At 34.8% G+C, this 23,793-nt stretch overlaps 1 protein-coding gene across 5 annotated transcripts in view; it reads right to left on the reverse strand.

Moving 5' to 3' along the window:
• The window catches only part of SORCS1 (sortilin related VPS10 domain containing receptor 1), a 656,026-nt gene that overhangs the window by 167,546 nt on the left and 464,687 nt on the right, over positions 1 to 23,793 (reverse strand). For all 5 annotated transcript variants that reach the window (XM_049790574.1, XM_049790573.1, XM_049790572.1 and 2 more), the window contains exon 5: positions 22,958 to 23,031. In XM_049790574.1, coding sequence (XP_049646531.1) covers positions 22,958 to 23,031 — 74 coding nt within the window. The remainder of the gene's footprint in view (positions 1 to 22,957; positions 23,032 to 23,793) is intronic.

Genomic DNA, 23,793 nt, shown 5'->3' on the forward strand with positions numbered 1-23,793 from the left:
CTAAGAGATGTGCTTTTCTTTCCTTTAGTTCTTTTCCTGCATAATAGCTTTCCAAAGCTCAAAGCCTCAACAACAACTAACAATTATGTGCCTAGATAGTTGAATAAAAACAACAGTTTTAAAAGTATATTAGATTCTGAGAATCACCAAGACTAACTTCCATAAGATAAGCAAAGTTTGCATTTTGCCATCCTCCTAAAGGCTGGTTTGTTATATGGGGTCAACAACAATGGGCTTGTGAGTGACTGTTCATAAATACATATGCAGAGTAGAATAAAATGCAAAATGTGGTGTTTGACTGGAAAAAAAAGATGGAAGAAATTTCAGGAGGATAGTGAGGAGATATGGATATTTGCACCAAAGTAATAGACAGCACTAAAGGTGAGAGAGGATGAACAAACCACATTTTAGGGTACTAAATTGTTAGGTTAAAATCCATCAACATACAAAACACATTTCTATAGCCAATCTCTTCCCTACTTGCCCCTTTCCTATAAAATTACTTTGCTGCTTATACCTAATTGCATTTGTTTTCTTCTTATTTGCTTCTTGCAAAGCTCATCCCTGCCACTGTTTTATTGCAGTAAAAGTAAGTAGGGAATGAAGGAGGGAATCCAGAGACCAATTATGACTCTGAACCCCAAACTGAACTTACTGTGCCAATAATCCACAAAGAAATATATATCAATTATTAAAGTTTTTTTACTTAGGTAAAGGAAACATTTATAATAGTCTAAAATAAAGTCCAAACTGGAGCATTATCACAGTGTATAGAGCATTTTATCTTGCATGTATGAAACAGGATTGTCTCTGGGTACCCAGAGCACTGCCAGGAATGATCCTGAGTGTAGAACCAGAAGTAAACCCTGAGAATAACTGGGTGTAGCCACCCATAAAAGTCTTCTTTATGGACGTCCCATATGGTCCCCCCAAGCCAGAGGCGATTTCTGAGTGCATAGCCAGGAGTAACTCCTGAGCATCAAATGGGTGTGGCCCAACCCCCCCCCCCAAAAAAGTCTTCTTTATTAGCATTTAAAGACTTAGTGGTAGAATACATTATATAGGGGCCAGAGAGATAGCATGGAGGTAAGGCATTTGCCTTTTATGCAGGAGGTCATCGGTTCAAATCCCTGCATCCCATATGGTCCCCCATGCCTGCCAGGAGCAATTTCTGAGCCTGGAGCCAGGAATAACCCCTGAGCACTGCCGGGTGTGACCCAAAACCCACAAAAAGAAAAAAAAAGAATACTATATATATATATATTTTATGTATTATTATATATATTTTATATATATTATATTTATTTATTATTATATATATTTTATATATATTGTATATATTTTATTTATTATACTATATATATTTTTATTTATATATATATTTTATTTTTGGTTAACACCCGTTGATGGGCAGGGGTTTCTCCTGGCTATGCACTCAGAAATCGGGATTATATGGGACACTGAGGAATCGAACCATAGTCTGTCCTGGGTCAGCCGTGTGCAAGGAAAATCCCCTACAGCTATGCCATTGCTCTGGCCTCAACTTTATACATTTTTAACAAATGTGTCAAATGTACTAAATAATAAATCTGGATACTGTTTCATAATATAGGATACATTTAGTGAATTATATGTAAAATATTTAAATAAGTAATGCAAACTCATAATATGTAATATTGCTAGTATAGAAAATTTTGAATTAGTATTTATGCTCAATGGTTTCATTCATTTAAAAGTGATTTTTAAAAATTATACAAAGTGGGTATATTATATTGAATTATATTTAAACTTTACAAAGTGCATTCATATGCATTGCTTTTACTATTAATAAAAAGTTCTGTTGCTGGAGAGGTAGCATGAAGGTAAGGCATTTGCCTCGCATGCAAATAATTGGTGGTTCGAATTCCGGCATCCCATATGGTCCTCCAAGCCTGCCAAGAGCTATTTCTGAGCAGAGCATTAGGAGTAACCCTTGAGCGCTGCCAGTTGTGATCCAAAAACAAAAACAAAAAAAAATTCTGTTAATATAAACAAGATAGTGTCTTTGGTCTAGTAAATAATGATCAGGACAGAGTGTAATGTCTGTAAGTGACATAGGGATAGAGAAGAGGCATAAATAAAATTTCTATAGGGAAGAAAGCTGGAATTTTCTGAAATCTCAGAACACTGAAAATTCTGACTCGAAGATTACTAGGGAAACTGATGCTTTGCTGGGAAGATCACTGCTATGGACATTGGGAGTAGGATGTTTATGTGGATTTTATATTCATTGAGGAAGAAGGAAGATGTGGAGGTTCTGGCTGAAATCAGAAGACAATCAGTGTGGTGAGGATGCAGAGAAAAAGGAACTCGTATTCACTGATGGTGGGAATGCCAGCTAGTCCAGCCTTTATGGAAAACAATATAGAAATTCCTCAAAAAGCTAGAAATTAACTTCCCATATGATCCCTATACATATATATACATATATACACACACATATATATCCTAGCGATACAAAAACACAATACAAAAATGTCTTCTGCCCACATATATTTATTGTAGTGTCATTTACAGTAGCCAGAATCTGAAAACAACCCAGATGCCCAACAACAGATGACTGGCTAAAGAAACGGTGTTACATATACACAGTGAAATACTATGCAGTCATCAGGAAAAATGAACTCATGACATGTTCTTCACATGGATGGACATAGAAACTATTATGCTGAATGAAATAAGTCAGAGAAAGATAGAATAGTCTCACTCATCTGTGAGGTTTTAGAAAAATGAAAGACATTATTGTAATAATAATAATACTCAGAGACAATAGAGATGAGGGCTAGAAGGACTGTCCCATGATATGAAGCTTACCACAAAGAGTGGTGAGTTCAGTTAGAGAAATAACTACACTAACAACTATCATTACAATGGTAGTGAGTGGGAGAAATAGAATACCTGTGTCGAACACAGGTAGTGGTGGGGGAGGAGGAAGAGGGGAGTATTTGTGGTGGGAAGGTTGCACTGGTGAAGAGAGGGTGTTCTATTTTTATAACTGAAACCCAACTGCAAACATATTTGTAACCATGGTGCTTAAATAAGGGTATTATTTAAAAAAAAGAGATCAGAGAGATCTTATTAATAGAAGACAAGGAGAGATGAAAATGCCTCTACTTCTTTCTATTTCTGTTTAAAACAAGACACTTTAGAGAGTAGAGCACAAACAATAAAGAAATTAAAATTTGAGAATTTTCTTATGGGAAACAATGTGATCCAGAAAATTTATATTTCATAGAATATCCCAAAAATAATAATCTTTAAATTTTGGATTTTGAATACATCCAGTAAGGAAAAAAAGAACACATACCCAATATGAGATGGTTTGTTATAAATATAAGAAATTCACTAGAGTGGTTATACATTAACCCTGAAAAATATGCACAAAATAAAAGCAAAAGATGACCCAGAAATTTCTAACAAGTTCCCCCCACATCTAATAAGCAGCTAGTGCTGCTTATAGTCATCAAGGATCATTGCTGATTCTGATACATAATTTAATAAATTGATTCAATAACTAGCTACTAAATGCTAAGTGCCAGTAGCAAGTCTTATTGCTTAAGGTTTATGAGTAAATAAAATGGAAATGCCTGAAATTTTATAAAATTTACAGTTCAATATGGAAAGATGAGAATAAGTTTAATTGTAATTATTTAAAATATTTTAATAAACCCAGTAATTATTTTGTGTATAAATGTATAATAATGGATATATTATAAGTTGAAAATAATGTTTCATAAAAGCTGTTCAGAAAAATAATATGCAACCACATTTAATCAAAAGAAAACAAATGTGGTTTTAATTGTAACCCTATTTAGAAGAAAACATGATGTCACATGTAGGAGATGAAGGGTTGTTAAAAGTGAGATCGATGTCACAAAGAGGCTACAGGGCTGTGCCCTTGCTGCTCTTGCTTGTCACTTCTCAACAACCTGTATAAGGATATATATTGTTAGTGTCGAAAATTCAAACATGACACATATCAAGAATGAAATAATGATAAGCTTAAGAAATGGCAATGCTACTTTAGAAAACTAGGTACTGAGTTAAAGACAGGCATTAATAAATGATGCAATCAAATTGGAACCTAAGCTTTCTAGTTAGAGCATCTTACATCATGCATAAATTGCTTAATAATAACCATAATTAACAACCCAATTGTGATATTTTAAAGAATACGTGCACACTCTTGCCATTATGGTAACTGGTATAAATTTAGAGATCCATTGGAGAGGTAGTGTCTGTTAATGAGTCTAATTACTTCATATTACAGGGAAGAGAACTGAGGATTCAGGGAAACAAATACTCAAATTCATTGCAATCAGTTAACACCAAGATTGAAATTATAGATCTGGGTTCCTGAGCTACTGCTGAGATCCTCATAAAAAATTCCTTAAATATTATTTCTTGAGAATCTCAAAAAAGATTATATTAATGCCAGATTTGAAGTGTACATCTTCTATGAAAGAGATCAGGGGAAAACATTGAAACATCAAGCCAAGCTTATGTGTTGCTAAGTTTGAATGCTTGTGTGTTCTTCCTCAATTTGTATGTTAAATGTAACCTCAAAATATCTGGTTAACAGCACAGCAGTAGGGCTGTGCTTTGCAGGCTTTGCTTTGCAGGCGGTCAAACCAGAATAGGCCTGGATTCAATCCCTGGCACCTTATAAAGTCCCCTAAGTCTGCCAGGAGCAATTTCTGAGCACAGAACCAGGAGTAACCCCTGAGCACTATTGGGTGTGGCCCAAAAAACAAACAAATGAAAAAAAGTATCTGGTATTAAGATGCAACTTTTGGGGGCCGGGAAGGTGGCGCTAGAGGTAAGGTGTCTGCCTTGCAAGCGCTAGCGTAGGACGGACCGCGGTTCGATCCCCCGGCGTCCCATATGGTCCCCCCAAGCTAGGGGCGATTTCTGAGTGCATAGCCAGGAATAACCCCTGAGCGTCAAACGGGTGTGGCCCAAAAATCAAAAAAAATAAATAAATAAAATAAATGCTTTAAAAAAAAAAAGATGCAACTTTTGATATCTTTGCGAAAGGCCTGGATCTAGAAAATAGAGCCCTCGAGAATGAGCTTAGCATCCTTATAAAAGTTGTCAAAGAAATTTCTCTTGTACTTGCTACCATATATAATCAAATGAGAGAAAATCTTCAGTTGATATAGGTTATCAACAGAACCCTATAATAATGACACCCCAATTTTGGACTTCAGTCTCCAGATTTACAAAAGATACACTTTATAAGTTCTCCCACTCTATGATGATTTGTTAGAGAAATCAAAGAAACTGATGGTGGGGATTAGGAAAGACAATTTTAGGATGGTTTCAGAGTCTTAGAGAATTGAACAAATGAGCTATCAAAATTTTGTTAGGCCCTCAAAAATTAGTGCTTTAAACTAATATGGTGGTTTACTACAGGAAAATTAAAAATGATGCAGAAATGATGATTCTTCTTAGAAATTATCAGTTTGCATAGTCTGCCCACACATTTGCTTCTAGGTCTTCGGTCTCCCTTAGGACTGAACTATTTTGTTGTATACTTTGCATCAATTATGACATAAATATTGTTTTTCTTTATTTAATTATTACTATTTTAGCAGAATACTCTAAGAGGTTTTTATTCCTACAAGTTCCTCAGTGGAGAAAGAATAGTGAGCTAATCAGTCAGACTCAAATAAAGAGACAGATTTTATATTGGGAGTATAAGCAAAACTTTAGTTTCACAATATAAACAAATATTCCTAAAGTATCAAATGGCTTCTATTTCTTGAAAATATGTTCATTTATGAATAATTTATAAAGAGTTGAGTGTATGGTGTGAAGTAATTTGGGACTGGGCAGATCCAAAGAAGCTATTTGTTGATATCATGAAGGCAGTGCCAGTTTTCCCTTGAACTCATATTCACTTTATTTTATTTTATTTTATTTTACTGAAATAATTATGATAAACAGAATCCTTTGTATTAATTTCTTGATCAAAAAATCAAACTGATGATAAGAAACAAGAGCACACCTGTTAGCATCTCTTAAAATAAATACTCTAATAATGAGGCAAATTTCAAATGTTAGAATAAAAACAACTCAGTGTGAAGCAAAGAAGGAGATGAGAAGAGGAGGAAAAAAGAATGAAGGGCAGAGGGAGAAAGAAGTGTGAAATAGCAGATGGGAAAAGAAAAAAATGAAGAAAAGGTCAACTAATGTTCAAGCTTCAGGATAAATTGGCCAAGAGACCTAGAAGGAGAGCAGGGTATCTGCTTTCTCTGGCCATTTATATTTTATTGATTGATTCACTCCCACAAAGAAGACAGGCTTGAGTGTCTTATTAATATCATAATTTATGTAATTAATTTAAGCAAGACTGATTTTAAAAATTCAATGGCTAAAGTAATATGGATACAATTAAAATAGAACAGAGGGCCAGAGTTATAGCTCAATGAACTTAAGTGCTCTTTTGCATGCAAGAGGTCACTGCTCTTTTTGATTCGTCAAATATTACCAAAAGAGACTTTAAAGCACCAAGCTAAGAGTAGCTCTGAGCATCACCAGGGCTAGTCCTCAAATAAAATGAAACTATATGAAAACCAGTAAAAATAGCATAAAAGCATATCAAATTATAAACTAGAACATAAAACATTCACACCACTTCTATCAAGAATTAACTACTGTTAAACAATGAGTTGTTGACTTTTCAGTCTTATTCTATGTTTGAGAAGGCATTCCTTTTGTTCAGAAACAAGTCTTGAATTCTTCTTCTGATATAACAAAGAGTAACTTAATATATCAAATTTTATTGTTTTTATAATTTAATGTTTTCATCCTAGGTTAATAATGATGATACAATTTTGATAATATACATATCAATGTTCCTAATTTTTAATAAGAAGAATTTTTGAAAGATGATACTTTACTGGTTCAAAAAGAGTGGTCATTTAAGACTTCCAGTATATTGTCCAACTACACTCCTAGAAACAAGACCTAAGAGTTTCCATTTTCTTTTTTTTGGGGGGGGGATTGTCACACCCAGCAGCACTCAGGGGTTATTCCTGACTCTATGCTCAGAAATCACTCCTGGCTGCCTCAAGGGACCTTATAAAATACCAGAATTTGAACCACCATCCTTCTGCATGCAAGGCAAATGCCTTACCTCCATGCCATTTCTCTGGCCCCGAGAGTTTTAATTTTCAAGGCAGCAATAGTTATCACCATTATGTAATGTCTTCATTTCAATTTTTTTTTTTTTGGTAACCCGGTAGCGCTCAGGGGTTACTCTTGGCTCTATGATCAGAAATCGCCCCTGGCAGGCTCGGGAACAATGTGGGATGCCAGGATTTGAACCACCTTCTGCATGCAAGGCAAACACTTTATCTCCATGCTATCTCTCCGGCCCCTCATTTCAATTATTTGAGAAAATATATTTTCTTCTAAAGACAAATTTATCCCAAGTAAGACTCCAAAATGTTTCTTTAAAAATAACATCAATAGACAGAGGGCTCTTCCCCTTATGAACAGGTGGAATACTAATGATGTAATAATTAACAGGTATCATTTAGTTACCAGTTTGGAGTAAAGTCAGGGAAATAAGCCAAGATAAGAATGAAATTTAAAATATACATAACCCAAGATTGAACTTATTCAACCCACTTTTCCTGGAAACTTTATTGACTGAAGTAAAAAGACACTATAAGTAATCAAGCAAGGCAATCGCTCTGTATCTAATAAATAAAATTATTAAATGCATGAAGGTAATCAAAATAAAAATTTACATTAGGACCCCACACAATAAATTATTCAGACAACATTTATGAATGTTATGATTAGTTCATGAAATATATTAATCTCTACTATTTATCAAGATATTTATTATTGTAGTAATTTTAACATAGGTTCACACTATTTTATATTTCTACCAGAAGTTGGAGCTTATTTCTCCTTCCCTTTTGTCTGATCTGTACTGAGTAACTCACTTCAAATAGGGTAAACAACAGAGCAAAGAGTAATTCTGGAAAATACTGTCACCAAGTGAGAAATGTTCACATCATTGATAATGAAACAAACTGGCATCTGGCACCATTTCTATGATGACATAAGATGACACATCATTTCTGTCATAATCTGCCCAGCCCTGAAGCCAAGAAACCAAGAGTAAATATCAAATTTACTCAATTTGAGGGCCATTCCACAAATTACCTGAGTAGCACATCTTAAAATTGTCCGGGTCCTCAAGGATAAGGAAAGATGGGACACACATTTGAGGAGGTAAAAACAGAGAGAAAGAAAATAAATATAACTTGGTCTTTTGAGTTACACTCCAGATAAGAAACAAAAAGGACATTCGGAAGGAATCTGAGGAAATCCAAATAACATCTCCAATTTAATCTGACAGTATCAGGTCATTTTCTTAATTGAGCATTTACATTGAAGAGGAGAGTGAGTCAATGATTTTTGGTAACTTGTTCTATCTTTGAAATTCTTCTATAATACTAAATTTAGATAAAAATGAAAGGTTATGGGAATAAAATTGATACCGAAATTTGATAAGAAGGTACATAATTACAGCAAGATTACTATGAAAAAAGAGTGAATTATTTTTACTAAATCCTACTTTACATGGTGTAAATAGGTCAGAATTTCATTGAATCATGCAAAGCTCATAACTTACTCTAAAATTCCAACTGTCAGAAATTTGATTGACTTGTTTTAGGAACTTTAAGAGTGGAAAGGGACTCTTATTACTGGAGTCTCTAATTGTCCAAAAGGAGACTATGGCCATCTGGAGGTTTTTTTTCAGGCTAGGGCTACCCAAGTTATTCTGGGAAAAGCATAATTTCAGCTGACAACATAAATATGTTGAGTTCAAGAGCTGTTGACCTGTGAGATCAAATGCCAATCTTGTGCCTGATGGGGCTGTGTTCTGTGTCTATTTTGGATTACACTAAAGGCATCTTATTTTCCTTGGTTGCTGAATCACTGGAAAAAAACATACTTCTCTAAGGAGGCACATTGGAAGCTCTTGTTTTCACTCTGGGAGTCAGAAGCATCCTAAGCACATAAATATTCTAACAAGTTTCATCTTGTCACAATAGAGTCATAAAGTTGCTCTGTTCAGCACATGATAATGGCTTTGTAATTCAATTATTGGTGGTATTTGTCTTCTGGGATTTATCTGCCTTAAACTCCGGCACTCATGTAAAACTCTTTACCATAAATCTCATAAATGCTGCAGCAGGTTCTGTCCCCAACCCCAGGGCACATCTTGCCATGCTTGGAGAAACCTTGACAGTTTTCTCTAAATTATGGAAGTACTCTGTTTAGAGGTGTTGATGTTTTAGGTGCCAAAGTCAACAATAAAAAAGAGTGGGGCAAGGCCATTTCCTCTGTTTATTCCCTTTATAAGGAGAATGATCCTGATAGTTAAAGTTCCAGTCTCAATCTAAAAAGCTATTTTGGCCATTTATATAAAATATGTAGAATAAATTGCTACAAGAGAAGGAAGGTTAGAAGTGATACCATAGTCTACTTTCTCCCATGAATCCACAGATGCTGATGCATAAACACATCATGGTCTTACTAGTCTTCTAATTGGTTTCCAGATTATGCCTTTTATTCCTATGCAGTCAAATAATACAGTTTCTGAAAATTCTCTAACCTTACACCTAATACTAGCAATCAAAATTCTATTAAATATTTCACATCTACTATGACAAACCTATTCTATCTAAAATTTATTTTGAATAAATAAATAGTCATATTTTATTTATCATCAAAATCCTCAATTTTACTCATTCAACAATTATATATGGAGCATCTATTTATCGGTTATTGTTTAAAATTTTATACCTGTTAAATCAATCAAGTGGGGACATTTGTAATGGGAAATGTGCACTGGTGAAGGGTGCTGTAGATTGTTTGACTGAAACTCAATCATAATCAACTTTGTAATTGTGAAACACATGAATTGTATTGTGAACACTCTTGTAACAAGTGTAAAAATAAAGTAATTAAAATAAAACTGATCTAGAAGCAACTGAGAGTTGAATTCAAAACTACATGTGCTCTTTCTACAAATTTAGTTCCCAATTCTTTTTATATGGTAGCTGCTGTGTGTGTGCCTAGATCTCTCAGGCACAATTCCACCTTCTCTGAACCCACCAGCTTGCTACTAATATGAAGCCTCTTGATCCATTATCTCAAACATCTCTTCCTCAATTGATTGACTCCCTTGAGTTGCATTGAAAATGAATTAATATATTTTCTGTTATAAAGTTTTAGAATCATTAAAATGATAAATTCAAATATCAAAAACAAACTTGACAGACATATAAAACAAGAATATGTCATTATTTGGTAATTATTAGTTTTGGTAGTATGTGGCATATGTCACTGTTCTAGGAATTTCTCTCATTTTTCTATATCCTTTATTTAATTTCCTTTCATCCAAACCTATCATTGAAAAGTTGATTCCCTTAGTAACCATTCCTTAGAGAACTACTCCACTCTTAAAATATATTAATATTCTTGGGTGATACACATTTCCTTTATTTTATTTCTCTCCCTTTTCTTTAAGTTTTTATAGAATAGGCAATAGATTAATGATATATGACATTACATCTCAGTATTCTGAGTATAATATAGATAAAAGGGAACTGTGACTCAGAAATGAAATATCAAAGATAGATAATGTGACATGTGTCAGATTTTCTCATTTTGGGGGGAGATACATTCTAAGTCATATAGGAAGGAGATCCATCATCCTTGGTAGAAGCATAATTTTGTTTTATTTTAACTTGAGAGTTCCAGATGGCTTAAAAGGATGTTTACAGGTATCAAGCTACTAGGGGTCATATTAGATTTTGTACTGTTAAAAACTGGGCAACAAACACTACAAATATAGTATCCAGGGTCTATCTGGTTCCAAGTTAGAAGCCAAGAAGATGCACATGAGAGGTACGAGAGGTGAGGCAGTATTTAACTCACAACATTGTTTAGATTCAAAGTGGTGAGAGGCAGTGCAGAAGTGGTGGTAGATTCAATATGCCTTTGCTTTTCTTTTCCTGGTATCATGTCCATATTTTTCTTCAGATAGTAAACCTTCGCCTGCATAATACAAACCTTATGTTTGATGCTAATTTTAGAGGGATCAACAACCTTCAGAGACCTTCCATATGCTTTTTTTCTGGGCATCTACCTGAAAAGATGCAGACCCCTTGAGTGTAGGGATCAGGTTATTACTCTATCCTTATGACTAAGAGTTAGCTCTGAAAATTATCTGCCATTCAGCAGATATGATTAAAATAACTGGATAAAATAATTTGTCAATTATTTGAGATGATATTAATTCAAATAGTAAACTGATATTCTATCTATTGCTCTGATTATGAGGCTACAAGAAAGTAACAGTAATGTCTATATAAAATTTTTTCATTGATATTATATATGGATTATTAATTAAGTACAAAAGGTGATTGTCACTTTTCAGAAACTCATTAATATTATCTTTCCCTCTTTCTCTTCTTTAACTTTTATAAATCATATATAATATTTAACTTTTATCTGAATTTGCATTTTGATCTTTAAAAAATACTATTTATGTGGAAGGATTTACTATGCAGACAAGTTTACAGATGAAGATTATAAACCATAAAGAAGTACATAAACTAGCTAATAATTTTCCTTGCCAACAAGATTATAAAAATAATTAGCACTGGGCCCGGAGAGATAGCACAGCGGTGTTTGCCTTGCAAGCAGCCAATCCAGGACCAAAGGTGGTTGGTTCGAATCCCGGTGTCCCATATGGTCCCCCGTGCCTGCCAGGAACTATTTCTGAGCAGGCAGCCAGGAGTAACCCCTGAGCAGCGCCGGGTGTGGCCCCCCCAAAAAAATAATAATTAGCACTTATAGCTCTTATTCTTAAACAATAACCATCATTTTTTATTGATTGCAATACTGTATACACTCAGTGGGCCTTGAATTTGAAGGCTAAGTCAGGTCTGATCACTGTACCTATGTGTTTTTAAAGTTTCTTTTTTGTTTTGTTTTGTTTTTTTGGGCCACACCCGTTTGATGCTCAGGGGTTACTCCTGGCTATGCGCTCAGAAATCGCCCCTGGCTTGGGGGGACCATATGGGACACCGGGGGATCGAACCGTGGTCCTCCTACGCTTGCACTTGCAAGGCAGACACCTTGCCTGTAGCGCCACCTTCCCGGCCCCAAAGTTTCTTTTTTTTTGAATTTTAAATTAGGAATCAATAAATTTGAATACTTTCACACATCCATCACCAACTCTGCACTGTGTAGAATAAATGTTCTTAACAAAAATCTAGACAATTAACTGATTATCAGTTCTGAGATAAAGGAGCTGCATTTGTTGAAGAAAGAAATCATTCATATCAAGCAAGCTACTAATTTCACTAGTGAATGAAATTCACACTATAAGGAAAAGGAAACAAACCATACATAAAGAAAACTTGGCTAATTATTGCAAGTGATTAAGAAGAGGAAAGTATAACAAATAAGAAGGTTGAATAAGACTGGTGCGGACACTACCAAAAGAACAAAGAAGAAACAGATGAAGCATGAGTTCTTAAAAGTATAACATTGATACTTGTAGTTAGGACACTTGGGGCAGGTAGCAGAAAAATCCCAGTGTAACTTGGGATGTGATATCAGGAGTAGTTTGCTTCCATTTCTCTGTTTCCTCCACAAGCTCTTATCATATCAACTCAGAAAAATAGGAGAGGTTTAGAGGTTTAGAGGCAGAAAGCAATTTCGGGAAGGATGAAAAAGGGGATTAGAAGAGAATATTCATAATCTAAAGATATGGTGATTCTGGATTTCTTTCCTGAAGTTCTTATCTGAAGTGTGTAAAGTATCTGTAAACTACCTAAATCTAAAGCCAAACTTTTTTGAGTTGAGGGTGAAGTCACTCAGTTGTAGGCCCAATTTCATTTATTTTTTTAATTAATATCTTTAATTAAACACCTTAATTACAAACATGATTGTGGTTGGGTTTCAGTCATGTATCTCATTACATCTGTGGATAGATTGCAGAGCTAATAAATTTCTTACTACATAAAAAATAAACACTTCAATGGCCTCAAAGTAATGTTTCAGGCTAAAAAGAAAATCAGGTTATCTATAATGGTTCTATAATTTAACAAAAGAAGTTCATTCAAGATGTGTTTCAATGCATGTGTGCTTATTTGTGCATAAAATATACATGCTTCATTGAATTTAGTATCTTTTGTGTGTGCATATATACAAATGAGTTTATTCATATACTGCACTATACATATAGAGGCATAGTAGAGAGATATTAAAGATGGTCTTAGTATCTACTTAGTCTCCAAGTCCAGCTTCTCCCTTGAACCTGAATTTCATTTGCATAGTTCTTTTTTTGCTTGTTTGATTTTGGGTCACACCCAGTGACGCTCAGGTATTACTCCTGGCTATGTGCTCAGAAATAGCTCCTGGCTGGAAGGACCATTTGGGATGCCAGGGAATATAACTGTGGTCTTCCTAGGCTAGTGCGCGCAAGGCAAAACACCCTACTGCTGTGCTATCTCTCCGACCCCATTTGCTTATTTCTATATTTATTTGTTTACTTATTTCCCTCTGAAGAATCTTGTCTTCTCTCTCAAACTTGTACTTCTCTCTTCCTCTCTCATAACTCTCTAAACAAATTTTCATAAAAACTATTTAATGTCACAAAAAGTCTTAGTACCTAAATAATTTATTTTTTTAGCAGAAGGACATGAACAAATTAAAAATATATTTATTTGAAAAACACACTAAGTGGTAAGTGACCTAATAAGGATCATGATACTGTCATTTTAAATTCTCAAATAAGCCTTGAAAAAAGAAAATTAAATCTTAGTAGTTTTTAGGCGCTTTGTTAGCAGATACTAAGTTGGGATTTGAATATCAGTGTACTGACTCTACGTCTTTACTTTTTTTTTTTTTGGTTTTTGGGCCACACACAGCGATGCTCAGGGGTTACTCCTGGCTGTCTGCTCAAAAATAGCTCCTGGCAGGCACGGGGGGGGGGGGGGTGGGTGGGTGGGGGGGGGCATATGGGACACCAGGATTCGAACCAACCACCTTTGGTCCTGGATTGGCTGCTTGCAAGGCAAACACCACTGTGCTATCTCTCCGGGCCCTATGTCTTTACTTTTTCTACCAAATAACTATATAGACCTTTAAGACAATATATGTTATGATGCATGATATTTCATATGTGACAGAACCAGATTGAAAATAAAGAAACATTAAAACAAATATCAGCAGTGCATTGGCCAGATGTAACACCAATGAAACAATAGAAATAAGAATTAATACTGGTTGATAGACTTAGTAAGAAAGATTTACATGATCATTTGAACTTTAGCACACAAAATTGGGACTATGGGGCTAGGTCACAAAGAGTACAATTTATTTTGGGATAGCATGAACCCATGTATATGCCTACTTTTTCAATTTTATGCTATATGTATTAAGGAATGAGGTAAATATTTGATCAGTAAAATACTTAATTTATTCCTTAGGAAAGAGGAATCTCTTATGGAGGTGTAAATGGTGACATTTTTTTTCATTAATCTCAGTGTGAAAAAGGAAGAGTAGCCACATGACTACTTAGTGATATGATTCAAGTAGAATATGACTACTTAGAAGAAAATGATTATGAGTAAAATGTGAGTCTCATGTGTAATATCTGGGATACAACAGACAATAGGAATATAGGAGCCTGAAAAAAAAAAAGTTGATTCTAAATGTTGGCATGTTCCATGTCACCTAAAATAAAGCTCAATGCAGAAAATGTTAATTTAGAAGATTTTGAAGAAAATAACTTTACTTATAGTTTTCAGTGAAGGATGGGGTAGGTAAATTAAAACTACCCAGGGCCAGAGCAATAGCATAGTGGAGGGTGCTTGCCTTGCATGTGGCCAACCTGTGTTCAGTCACCCGCATCCCATATGGTTCCCCGAGTCAGCCAGAAGTGATTTCTGAGCGCGGAGCAAGAAGTAACCCCAGAGCTCAGCTTGGTGTGGTCCCCAAAACAAAAGGTAAAAATAAAAAATAGGAATCAGTATGGTAAGAGATATGGGGCACATACTTGGCACTAGGGATCCCTGGGTTTGATTCCTGACACTACAAGTTCTCCAGAGCATCCACTCTGGGAGCAACCACTAAAGACTGTAAAGAAGCAACTGAGAAACTACAAATGTGACCCCCTAGTCCTCACCCCCAAATTAAACTCCCACAAAATCCACATACTTTAAAAAAGTCAACTTCACTCATTAATATAGTTCCAAGTTATTTTGATAGAAAGAGGTTTATTTGAGGGTGAGAGGGGTTGGAGCAAATCCTACAGTGTCAGTGGTAATAAGGGACTATTCCAAGTTCTTTGTGTAGATTCTCAGGGAACCATATCATGTGAAGATTTGCACAAAGGTTGTCTCATACTTAACTCTGTACTACTACTTCTCTAGCACAAGAACTTTTTTTCTTTCTCTTTCTTTCTTTCTTTCTTTCTTTCTTTCTTTCTTTCTTTCTTTCTTTCTTTCTTTCTTTCTTTCTTTCTTTCTTTCTTTCTTTCTTTCTTTCTTTCTTTCTTTCGTCTTTCTTTCTGTCTTTCTTTCTCTCTCTCTTTCTTTCTCTCTCTCTTTCTTTCTTTCTTTCTTTCTTTCTTTCTTTCTTTCTTTCTTTCTTTCTTTCTTTCTTTCTTTCTTTCTTTCTTTCTTTCTTTCTTTCTTTCTTTCTTTCTTCTTTCTTTCTTTCTTTCTTTCCTTTTTCCTTTTGTAAAACCATTGCATTCCTTATAATTCTCAGTGCAAAGATTCATCTCTTATGTTGAATTCATTAAATTCATCTGAGGAAAGAAAACACTGAGCCATTTATATCTGATTCTCTAAGTCTCTGCCATGTCAGTGGCTTGCTTGCATTAGAGATACTGTAATAAATGGCTGTGCAGAGGGTTCATGATTATTTGTAGTGTATAAAACAAAAAAGCTAGCTTTCAAGTGATAATGACAATGGGAACCAACGTTAAAATGGGTTCAACAACAATATATAACAAGGACTGGAGCATGAGAGTTGGTGATATGAATATCAGAGAAAGTATTTTAAATCCTGGAGTATTTTCCCATAAAACAAACTGATAGGTTGGCAAGTGTTTATTGATATTCCTTGTATACTAGAAATTAGATGTGAGCGTGAGGTAGTGACAAATGCCTACTACATACATATCTGCGACTTGAATCTGATTGTAGGGCTCAGTGAAAGGAGGCCACAGGAAATATCTGTCAATGTAGTAGCTCTTGACGAAAAAAGAGAACTTTGTGAAGTGGGTCCTCAGAGATGCTTCAAGAAAACTTGAGGTCTAGATCAGCCCCATATCAGCTGATCCCATGGCTCTTGGGAGTAAAAAATTACACTGGAGAGAGTTTATAGCACAGTCCTTAGGCTGCTTCACCAGACAGACTTAAATTACTTCACCATAAATTACAAGCAAGTAACACAAGGGAAAAATATTTCACTATTTCAAGTTTATCATTTATTATATATATTCTTATTTATCTTTTATATGAATGTAGAAATTAAAAAATCTACCAGCAATGAGAACATTGAGCTGATGTTTCTCATGAACCCTCTCTTTCCTTTGACAACAGCTACCCGGCATCTCTGGGGTGCCATAATTTCTCATTTTCTGTTCGGATAGCTGATTGAAATTGATTTTCCCCCCAGGTCTACATGTAGACATGTCACTCAATAGGGACCCATAAGTTTTAGTCAGAGGAATTTTGCTGGAACAACAAAAGTGTTTTCCACTGGGGCAATTCTGGAAAGATTTAAGCTGTTAGAGGCCACTGTAAGGCAACAGCCTGCCTAAGGAAAACCAAAACACAACAGTAGTATTGAAAGATGAGAGCCAATATCTGTTGACTTCAATGAACATCTCAACTGACCTCTACAAACATCTACCAGCCAATATCAATATTTCTCATAAAATAGGTGAATTTTTTCACTGCATATATTAAAATATAACTTAATTTTCAGCACTGATTTAAGGACCACTTGACACAAAGTACATGAAGACTTGCAATGGGGAGAAAGTTTCAACAAATGAGTCTTTACAATGTGAAATGGATTGTTATACACATTGAGTGGCATTGCACTATTAGAACTAAGAAATAACATGAATGTGTATCATGTTCAAACACATTTAACATGATCTTGTATTTCTTAATTTCCATTCTATATAATGCAATTCTTACTTGCCATAAGATAGAAATAAGACGGTCATTTCTGAATTGCATACATGTCTAACCAAATCTTCATCTTCAATTTATGAATTAGTCACAGAAAGTATCTAAAACTCACATAGATAGCATTGTTTCTTGTTTTCTCCTTCCTGTGTTTCAACAACTTAATCTCCAAAGCAAGTCTGAATCTATTTTTATTAAGTAAAAGAGCTCGCTAGCTTTTCTGCAGTCTTTTGCATTAATGATACAATTCCAGAATTTTTTAAATTATTATTGTTTTCTTCCAGGATTCAGTTCTTATTTACACCAAAATTAAATATATTTCTCAAGTGTATTAGGTGATAAGAAAAAGCTATGAACCTGTCCTCAATTTTTCTTTCCAGAAAAATACAATTATTATCTATGGTCACTTAGCAATTCTAGTGAACAGTATAGCAGGTCCTCTAATTCACTTCCATGCCCTAATATTACAGGATTTGAACAGAAATCATTAAAGGGAATTTATGATAATTGAATATTCTGAAAAAAAATTAGATAGCCCCATAGTTTCTATGTAATTTGAATCAATTGTTTTCTAGAAATAAGCCTAATAAAATTACTTTAATTAACTTTTTTTCTCCCAACCTCAAACCTTAGGGTTAAAATTACAGGCTACCTAGACTAAGGCAAATATATTTTCATAAACAGTTCAATGTAAATGCAATTTATAAATTTTCCTAGCTTCTCTGAAAAGATAAGGAAGCTCAAAGAATCCATGAAGACAGTTCCCAGATCTATGTTGAAGATATATAATAATGTAGACACAATGGACAGAAGTGTTTTCGGGATTTTTCTTATCATCCATACAATAGCATGGATTTCTAAGATTTTAGAGCTTCTGCTTAGAAAGGCGTGGTATTTGGGGGCCAAGCTGTCTGAATTTGAAACCTGACTGTATGTGTGACCTTGTTCCAATCACTTAATCTCCTCATGCTGCAAATCCTTATCTGTAATAATGATAATACAATTATCATAGATGAAATAATTTTTAATAATACTTATCAAAATGTAAGGGCTTGCATAAAGATTATTTCTTTCATTTCCAAAGGCAGAGACAGGGGAGATATACTTATTTTTTAATATAAAACTAATTAGAATTTATACACAATCATGTGTGAAGTTTCTATAAAGATCTTAATACACATCACTTGATGACAAGGGTTTTGCTAGTCAGGCATTGAGAGATAACTTCATAGAAAAACAATTGATTGCAATTAGCACCAGCCAAAGCAAAGATGGGTCCATTCACCTGTTTCCCAGGGTAAGTCCTTCATGTATTTACTTTAGAGATTCTTTTAGGCATATTTAATACCAAAGAGAGAATGGGAAAAACAAAAATGATCCTTTCTTCTTAAATAGTGTTAGTGGCTGGGGAGATGGCTCACAGGACTAGAATAATATATGAGTTTGAACCCCAGCACCATCTAGTCCTCAGAGCACTGGAAAGAATATATCCTCTCAGCATTGAACTGAGAATAGAACTAGGACATTGCTGGAAGGGCCCCAAAACAAAAAAAAAAGTGATTTCATATTTTATAGAGAAACATTTGTGTAAATTTGCCATGAATTAGGACTAATATAAGGTTAAGAGTTAGAGAAGAAATGCTGATAGAAAAAGGGGGAGAAGAGTGACGAATTCCCAGAAAAGGAGAGACTCGCCCAGACGAGGAATTTAAAGTTTAAATGACTCCTGGACAATAGCAGTAGTGAGAGAAGTGTGAGTAAACAAGTAATAGAGCAACAAGAACCTTTAATTAGAAATGCTTCTTTATGATGGAGGGAAAAGAATATTACTCCTTAAAGAAGTCACTGTGTCATCTTGAGCCAGTTTGTTTGCAAATGACTTGTCTTTTACTTTTCCAGGTAGTTTCACTAGCATTTTAAGAGATTTCTCTGATGCAGTTCTCTGGCTTTCAACTCCCACAAGGGTTTCAGGGATGCATTTGAAAATAAGTAAGATAAAAATACATTTCTCTTAGTAGTGGGAAAATGGGTAAGGGTAAAAAGTTATAAGCACTTTGGAGAAGAAGTTCTGCATTTTAAATCTAAAGGCTTAATGAGAGATTTCAAGAGGAGAAAAGGTAAGATGCCTTTCATTGTCTTTGCTGAAGGAAGCACATCTGTTTGTATTAGCCTCCATAATATGAATAAGAGGCTCACAGAGTAGCCACTGAGCATGCCAGATGCAGCTTACCAAACAACAAAATAAAGACAAAAACCTTACCCTGTCCTAAGCCCACACCCACACCAGGCGTGTTAACTGCATCATCACCAAAATAAATTAATGAATAAGTAAATAAAATAGTATGCATAAGCTGACATTTGTGTAAATGCAAATTTATGGACTAAACTGCCCTCATATTCATATGTCTCAGCAAGTGGCCCCTCATATTCATATGCGATGTCCTAACTGCAAAAATGACAGTGCTTGAACTAGGGTCTTAATGAATTAATAAAGCTGATATGAGGCCATGAGAGTGGGGATACAAGGATAAGATTATTGTCCCTAAGAGGAGAAACAGATCAGATTTTTGTTTTCTTTTCCATGTAAAGACATGATGAGAAAGTCAGTATGCTCTTACCAGGGATTGAAACTATTGGAAACTTAATCTTAGACTATGGTCACTAGTATTGCGGGGAAAAATGTCTCCTTTTTAAGCCAGTAACACAGCTTATAGTAGTTTGTTATAGTAGTCCAATCTGAAGGTTTATTAGAATAAATTTTGCAACTGGGAAGTAGGATTACCTCAAATAACAAAATGTGTTTGGAATTGGAAAGGGGTTCGAAGGGTTTGTAGTATATACTTTTAATGGAAATATTTAGGCTAAATCTGTTGAGAAGTGAAATATTTAAAGAGACCAGAGACTAAACAGTATTGAAATAATTATAAATATGGGGGCAAATCAATAGTGCAGTGGGTAGGACATTCGCTTTGCATGTGGCCAACCTGGATTTGATTCCTGGCATCCCATATGGTCCCTGAAACTTGCCAGGAGTAATTTCTGAGTAACCTCTGAGCACTGGTAGGTGTGGCCCAAAAGCAAAAAAATATATATGAATATATATATGAATATATAATAATATACATAAATTATAAGAAACATGTATGCTGATAAAAACATTATACATAGATGAACAGCATGTCACTGGTCAGTGAGCAAAATTGGTTTTCTGCCAAAGAGACACAGATTGGATAATCTGCATTGTAATATTCTATAGAGGAATTGGGAGAGATAGAATTGGATGAATTAATTGAGGATTTCTAAGGGAAATGTTCAAGGAATGGCCTAGTTTCTCCTTTTATCTGCTTTTAGTACAAGTTGAAAAGAGAGAAATACATTGAGGAGCTGTTAAGCAAACTGGAGTCAGAACTTAAAGATTTGGAAAATCCTCAGACTATTCATAGTACAAAATGTAAGAAAGCTTGTTCTGGAAAGAACTCTAAGGGTGTGTCTGGGTGGGGGAGAGAGAGGATTAGTATAGTTGTGAAACTATGGTTATATCCAGCCACCACATCAAAAATACTACTATTTTAAACTAAGAAAGATAGAGTCAGGATAAAATGAAGAAGACAGATTTGTTACAATTGATTAGACCACACTATAGGGTCATGAACTACAGACAGGCTCTCATCTCTAAGACAAAGAAAGAATGATCCAGGTAGTTGACACTTCACCAGGGATGCCTTCTGGGTGAACATAGGCAAGATGCATAGTCTTAGTTTCTATATATCCCCTAGACCAGTGGTCCTCAAACTATGGCCCGCGGGCCACATATTGTATTTGTATCTGTTTTGTTTCTTCATTGCAAAATAAGATATATGCAGTGTGCATAAGAATTCGTTCATAAGTTTTGTTTTTACTATAGACAGACCCTCCAATGGTCTGAGGGACAGTGAACTGGTCCCCTGTTTAAAAAGTTTGAGGACCCTTGCCCTAGACACTGCTAAGAGCCTGGAAGGTGGGCTGCTTGCAGCCTGGTAAAGATTCAAAAGCAGCACTACCATACCAATGGATCCAGAAGGCTGAGAACTAAAGCAAATAGGATTAATTTTGAACCTTTAGAACAAATGAGGGTAAGAATGAAAATATAGGTATAAGGCCTATGATTTATATTCATTCTATTCAGTTTAGATTCCCAGCAACACATCGTTCCTCAAAGATGTGATTCTGGAGGCCCAGACCATGGTTGGGTGTGGCCTTGGCTGCCCCTACATTTCCCAGAGCACTGCCAGGCTGGTCTAAATGGTTCATGGTGTCACTAGGCTTAAGCAACACTGCAACAATGAACAGTCTGGCCCAATTGACTGAAAATCAACAGAAATGGCCCCAAACCTACTGAATACCTCTAAGAAGCACCTTCCCAAATAAATAAATAACAATAACAACATTAAAAAGGAAGTAATAGGTCTTTGGTACTTAGATGATTGTAGACTTGCACTATCTTTATATATCAAAAGCATAAACATGAACAGAATTATAACTATGTTTCCTTGGTAACAATAAACTATATAAATAAAGGGCACACAATTTACCAAGAAATAAGATGAAAAGAAAAAATAAAAAGAATGAACTAATTAGACTTGCTTTACTAGGTTTTAAGTTGCTCTTATTCCTCTCTTCCCTCCTAAAAAAAATCTTTTTTAAAAATTGATTTGTTTTTGTTACTCATAAGATAATACCATTTGATGGTCATTGCTTTATAACTTCATGTGTGCATAAGATTATCATAATCCATACTAGGTTCTAGGAGCATCCAAAAGACCCATTTAAGATTCTGACACTATTGTCACCTGACCCCATGCCTTTCTTGTTCACTCGGGTCACCATCTTAGTTTTCATTAATTCTAGAGCTAATTTCATTGTTTGACTTACCTGACAGGTTTTGAATTATTCATGTTATATATATATATGTAAAACTATTTAATAATTATCTATCACATCTTACTTCACTTGGATTAATCACCTCAAATTATTTCCATTTTGCTCCAAAAAGCACAATTTCATGTAATGTAAAAACAGTTTTGATAAAGTGTATATATTACAGCTTCTTTAACTAGTCATCAATCTATTAAGGGCATTTAGGTTGATTCCACATTTTCGCTATTGTGATCCATTCTTCTGGGGGAACAAATATCCTTTCAAATAAAATTTTTTATATATATTGGATAAATGCTACAAGTGTCATTGCTGTTTTTTATGAAATTTCTATATTTAAAATGTTTTTTTCTAGATGGTTTTATTTTGGCTATACCAATTTATATTTCCACTGTCTGCCAGAAATGTATTTATCTCCACATCCTTGCCAAATTCGTTGCTTTCAATCCTTTTGCTATAGGTTATTTTTACTAAGACAATAACTTCTGTGGTATTTATTTGCATTATTCTATTAATAGAATCATGGATGGCTCCTTTTTTCATGAGTCTATAGGGGAATGATTCCTGGGTCTTTTATAGAGAAGAGTTCACTTCTGTGGAACAGTGTCTCTTTAAGTTTTTTGCTCATTTTTTGGATTGTGTGGCATGCTTTTTCATGGCTGAGATGTACTTTTTTTATCTTTTGAATATGAACTCCTTACTCATATACTTGTTGATATTTAATGTGCTATAAAATATAGACTTACCAGTAGAACCTGTTGGGTACGACCCCTTCCTGGATAAGTTGCCACCTTCTCCCAAATTCAGCAGAGCTGTATAACTGTAGAGAAGAAATATTAGTCAGTACCATGGCTCTGTCATATAATGATGCATACACAAATATTAATCCATAGGATAATAATAATGATATAGTACCTGCCATATTCCAGGTAAATGTTGCATAAAACATTCCTACATCTCACATAATTATTCAAGGCAAATATTAATATTTCCATATTACCACTCAGGAAACTAAGATTCAGGAACATGATGTAAATTGATAGAAATAAAATGCCAGCTAAGTATTAAAATGAATTGAAATTCAAACTCTCTTCTTCCTGGTCACAAAGTCAGCCATTCTACTTGACTTCAAATGTGCCTATCATAGTATGGGGTGCAAAGAATTGCATCATCTAGGCTTTGGCCTCAAAAAACACATTGTATACATTTAACCTGGCTGAAATACTGAGAAATAAAGAAGGCAATGAGTGGCATTGAAAAGTAAGGGAAGGAGACTCAAGAGTCAGTCAGAAAAGCCTCTGAGATATCAAGATGATTAAGTTTGGATACAAATGAATGAAAGCCATCCAAATGACAAAACATGGGGCAGGCATTATTCACAGAGGGAACAGCAGGAGTCAAAGGGTGAGATATGCCAAGACAGTAAATGATGCTTGGCTTACCTAAATAAATCTGGATGGAAATGTTGAGGGAAACTTGGAAAAGGCTTTGAAAGGCAAGCTCAGGAGATTAATATTGATTTTGCATGCATGAAGAGCCATTGCTGGTCTTTGTAATGACAATCAGAAGAAATTTAGGCTAG

The sequence above is a fragment of the Suncus etruscus genome, chromosome 17 (assembly GCF_024139225.1).
Source record: "Suncus etruscus isolate mSunEtr1 chromosome 17, mSunEtr1.pri.cur, whole genome shotgun sequence".
Lineage (NCBI taxonomy): Eukaryota > Metazoa > Chordata > Mammalia > Eulipotyphla > Soricidae > Suncus > Suncus etruscus.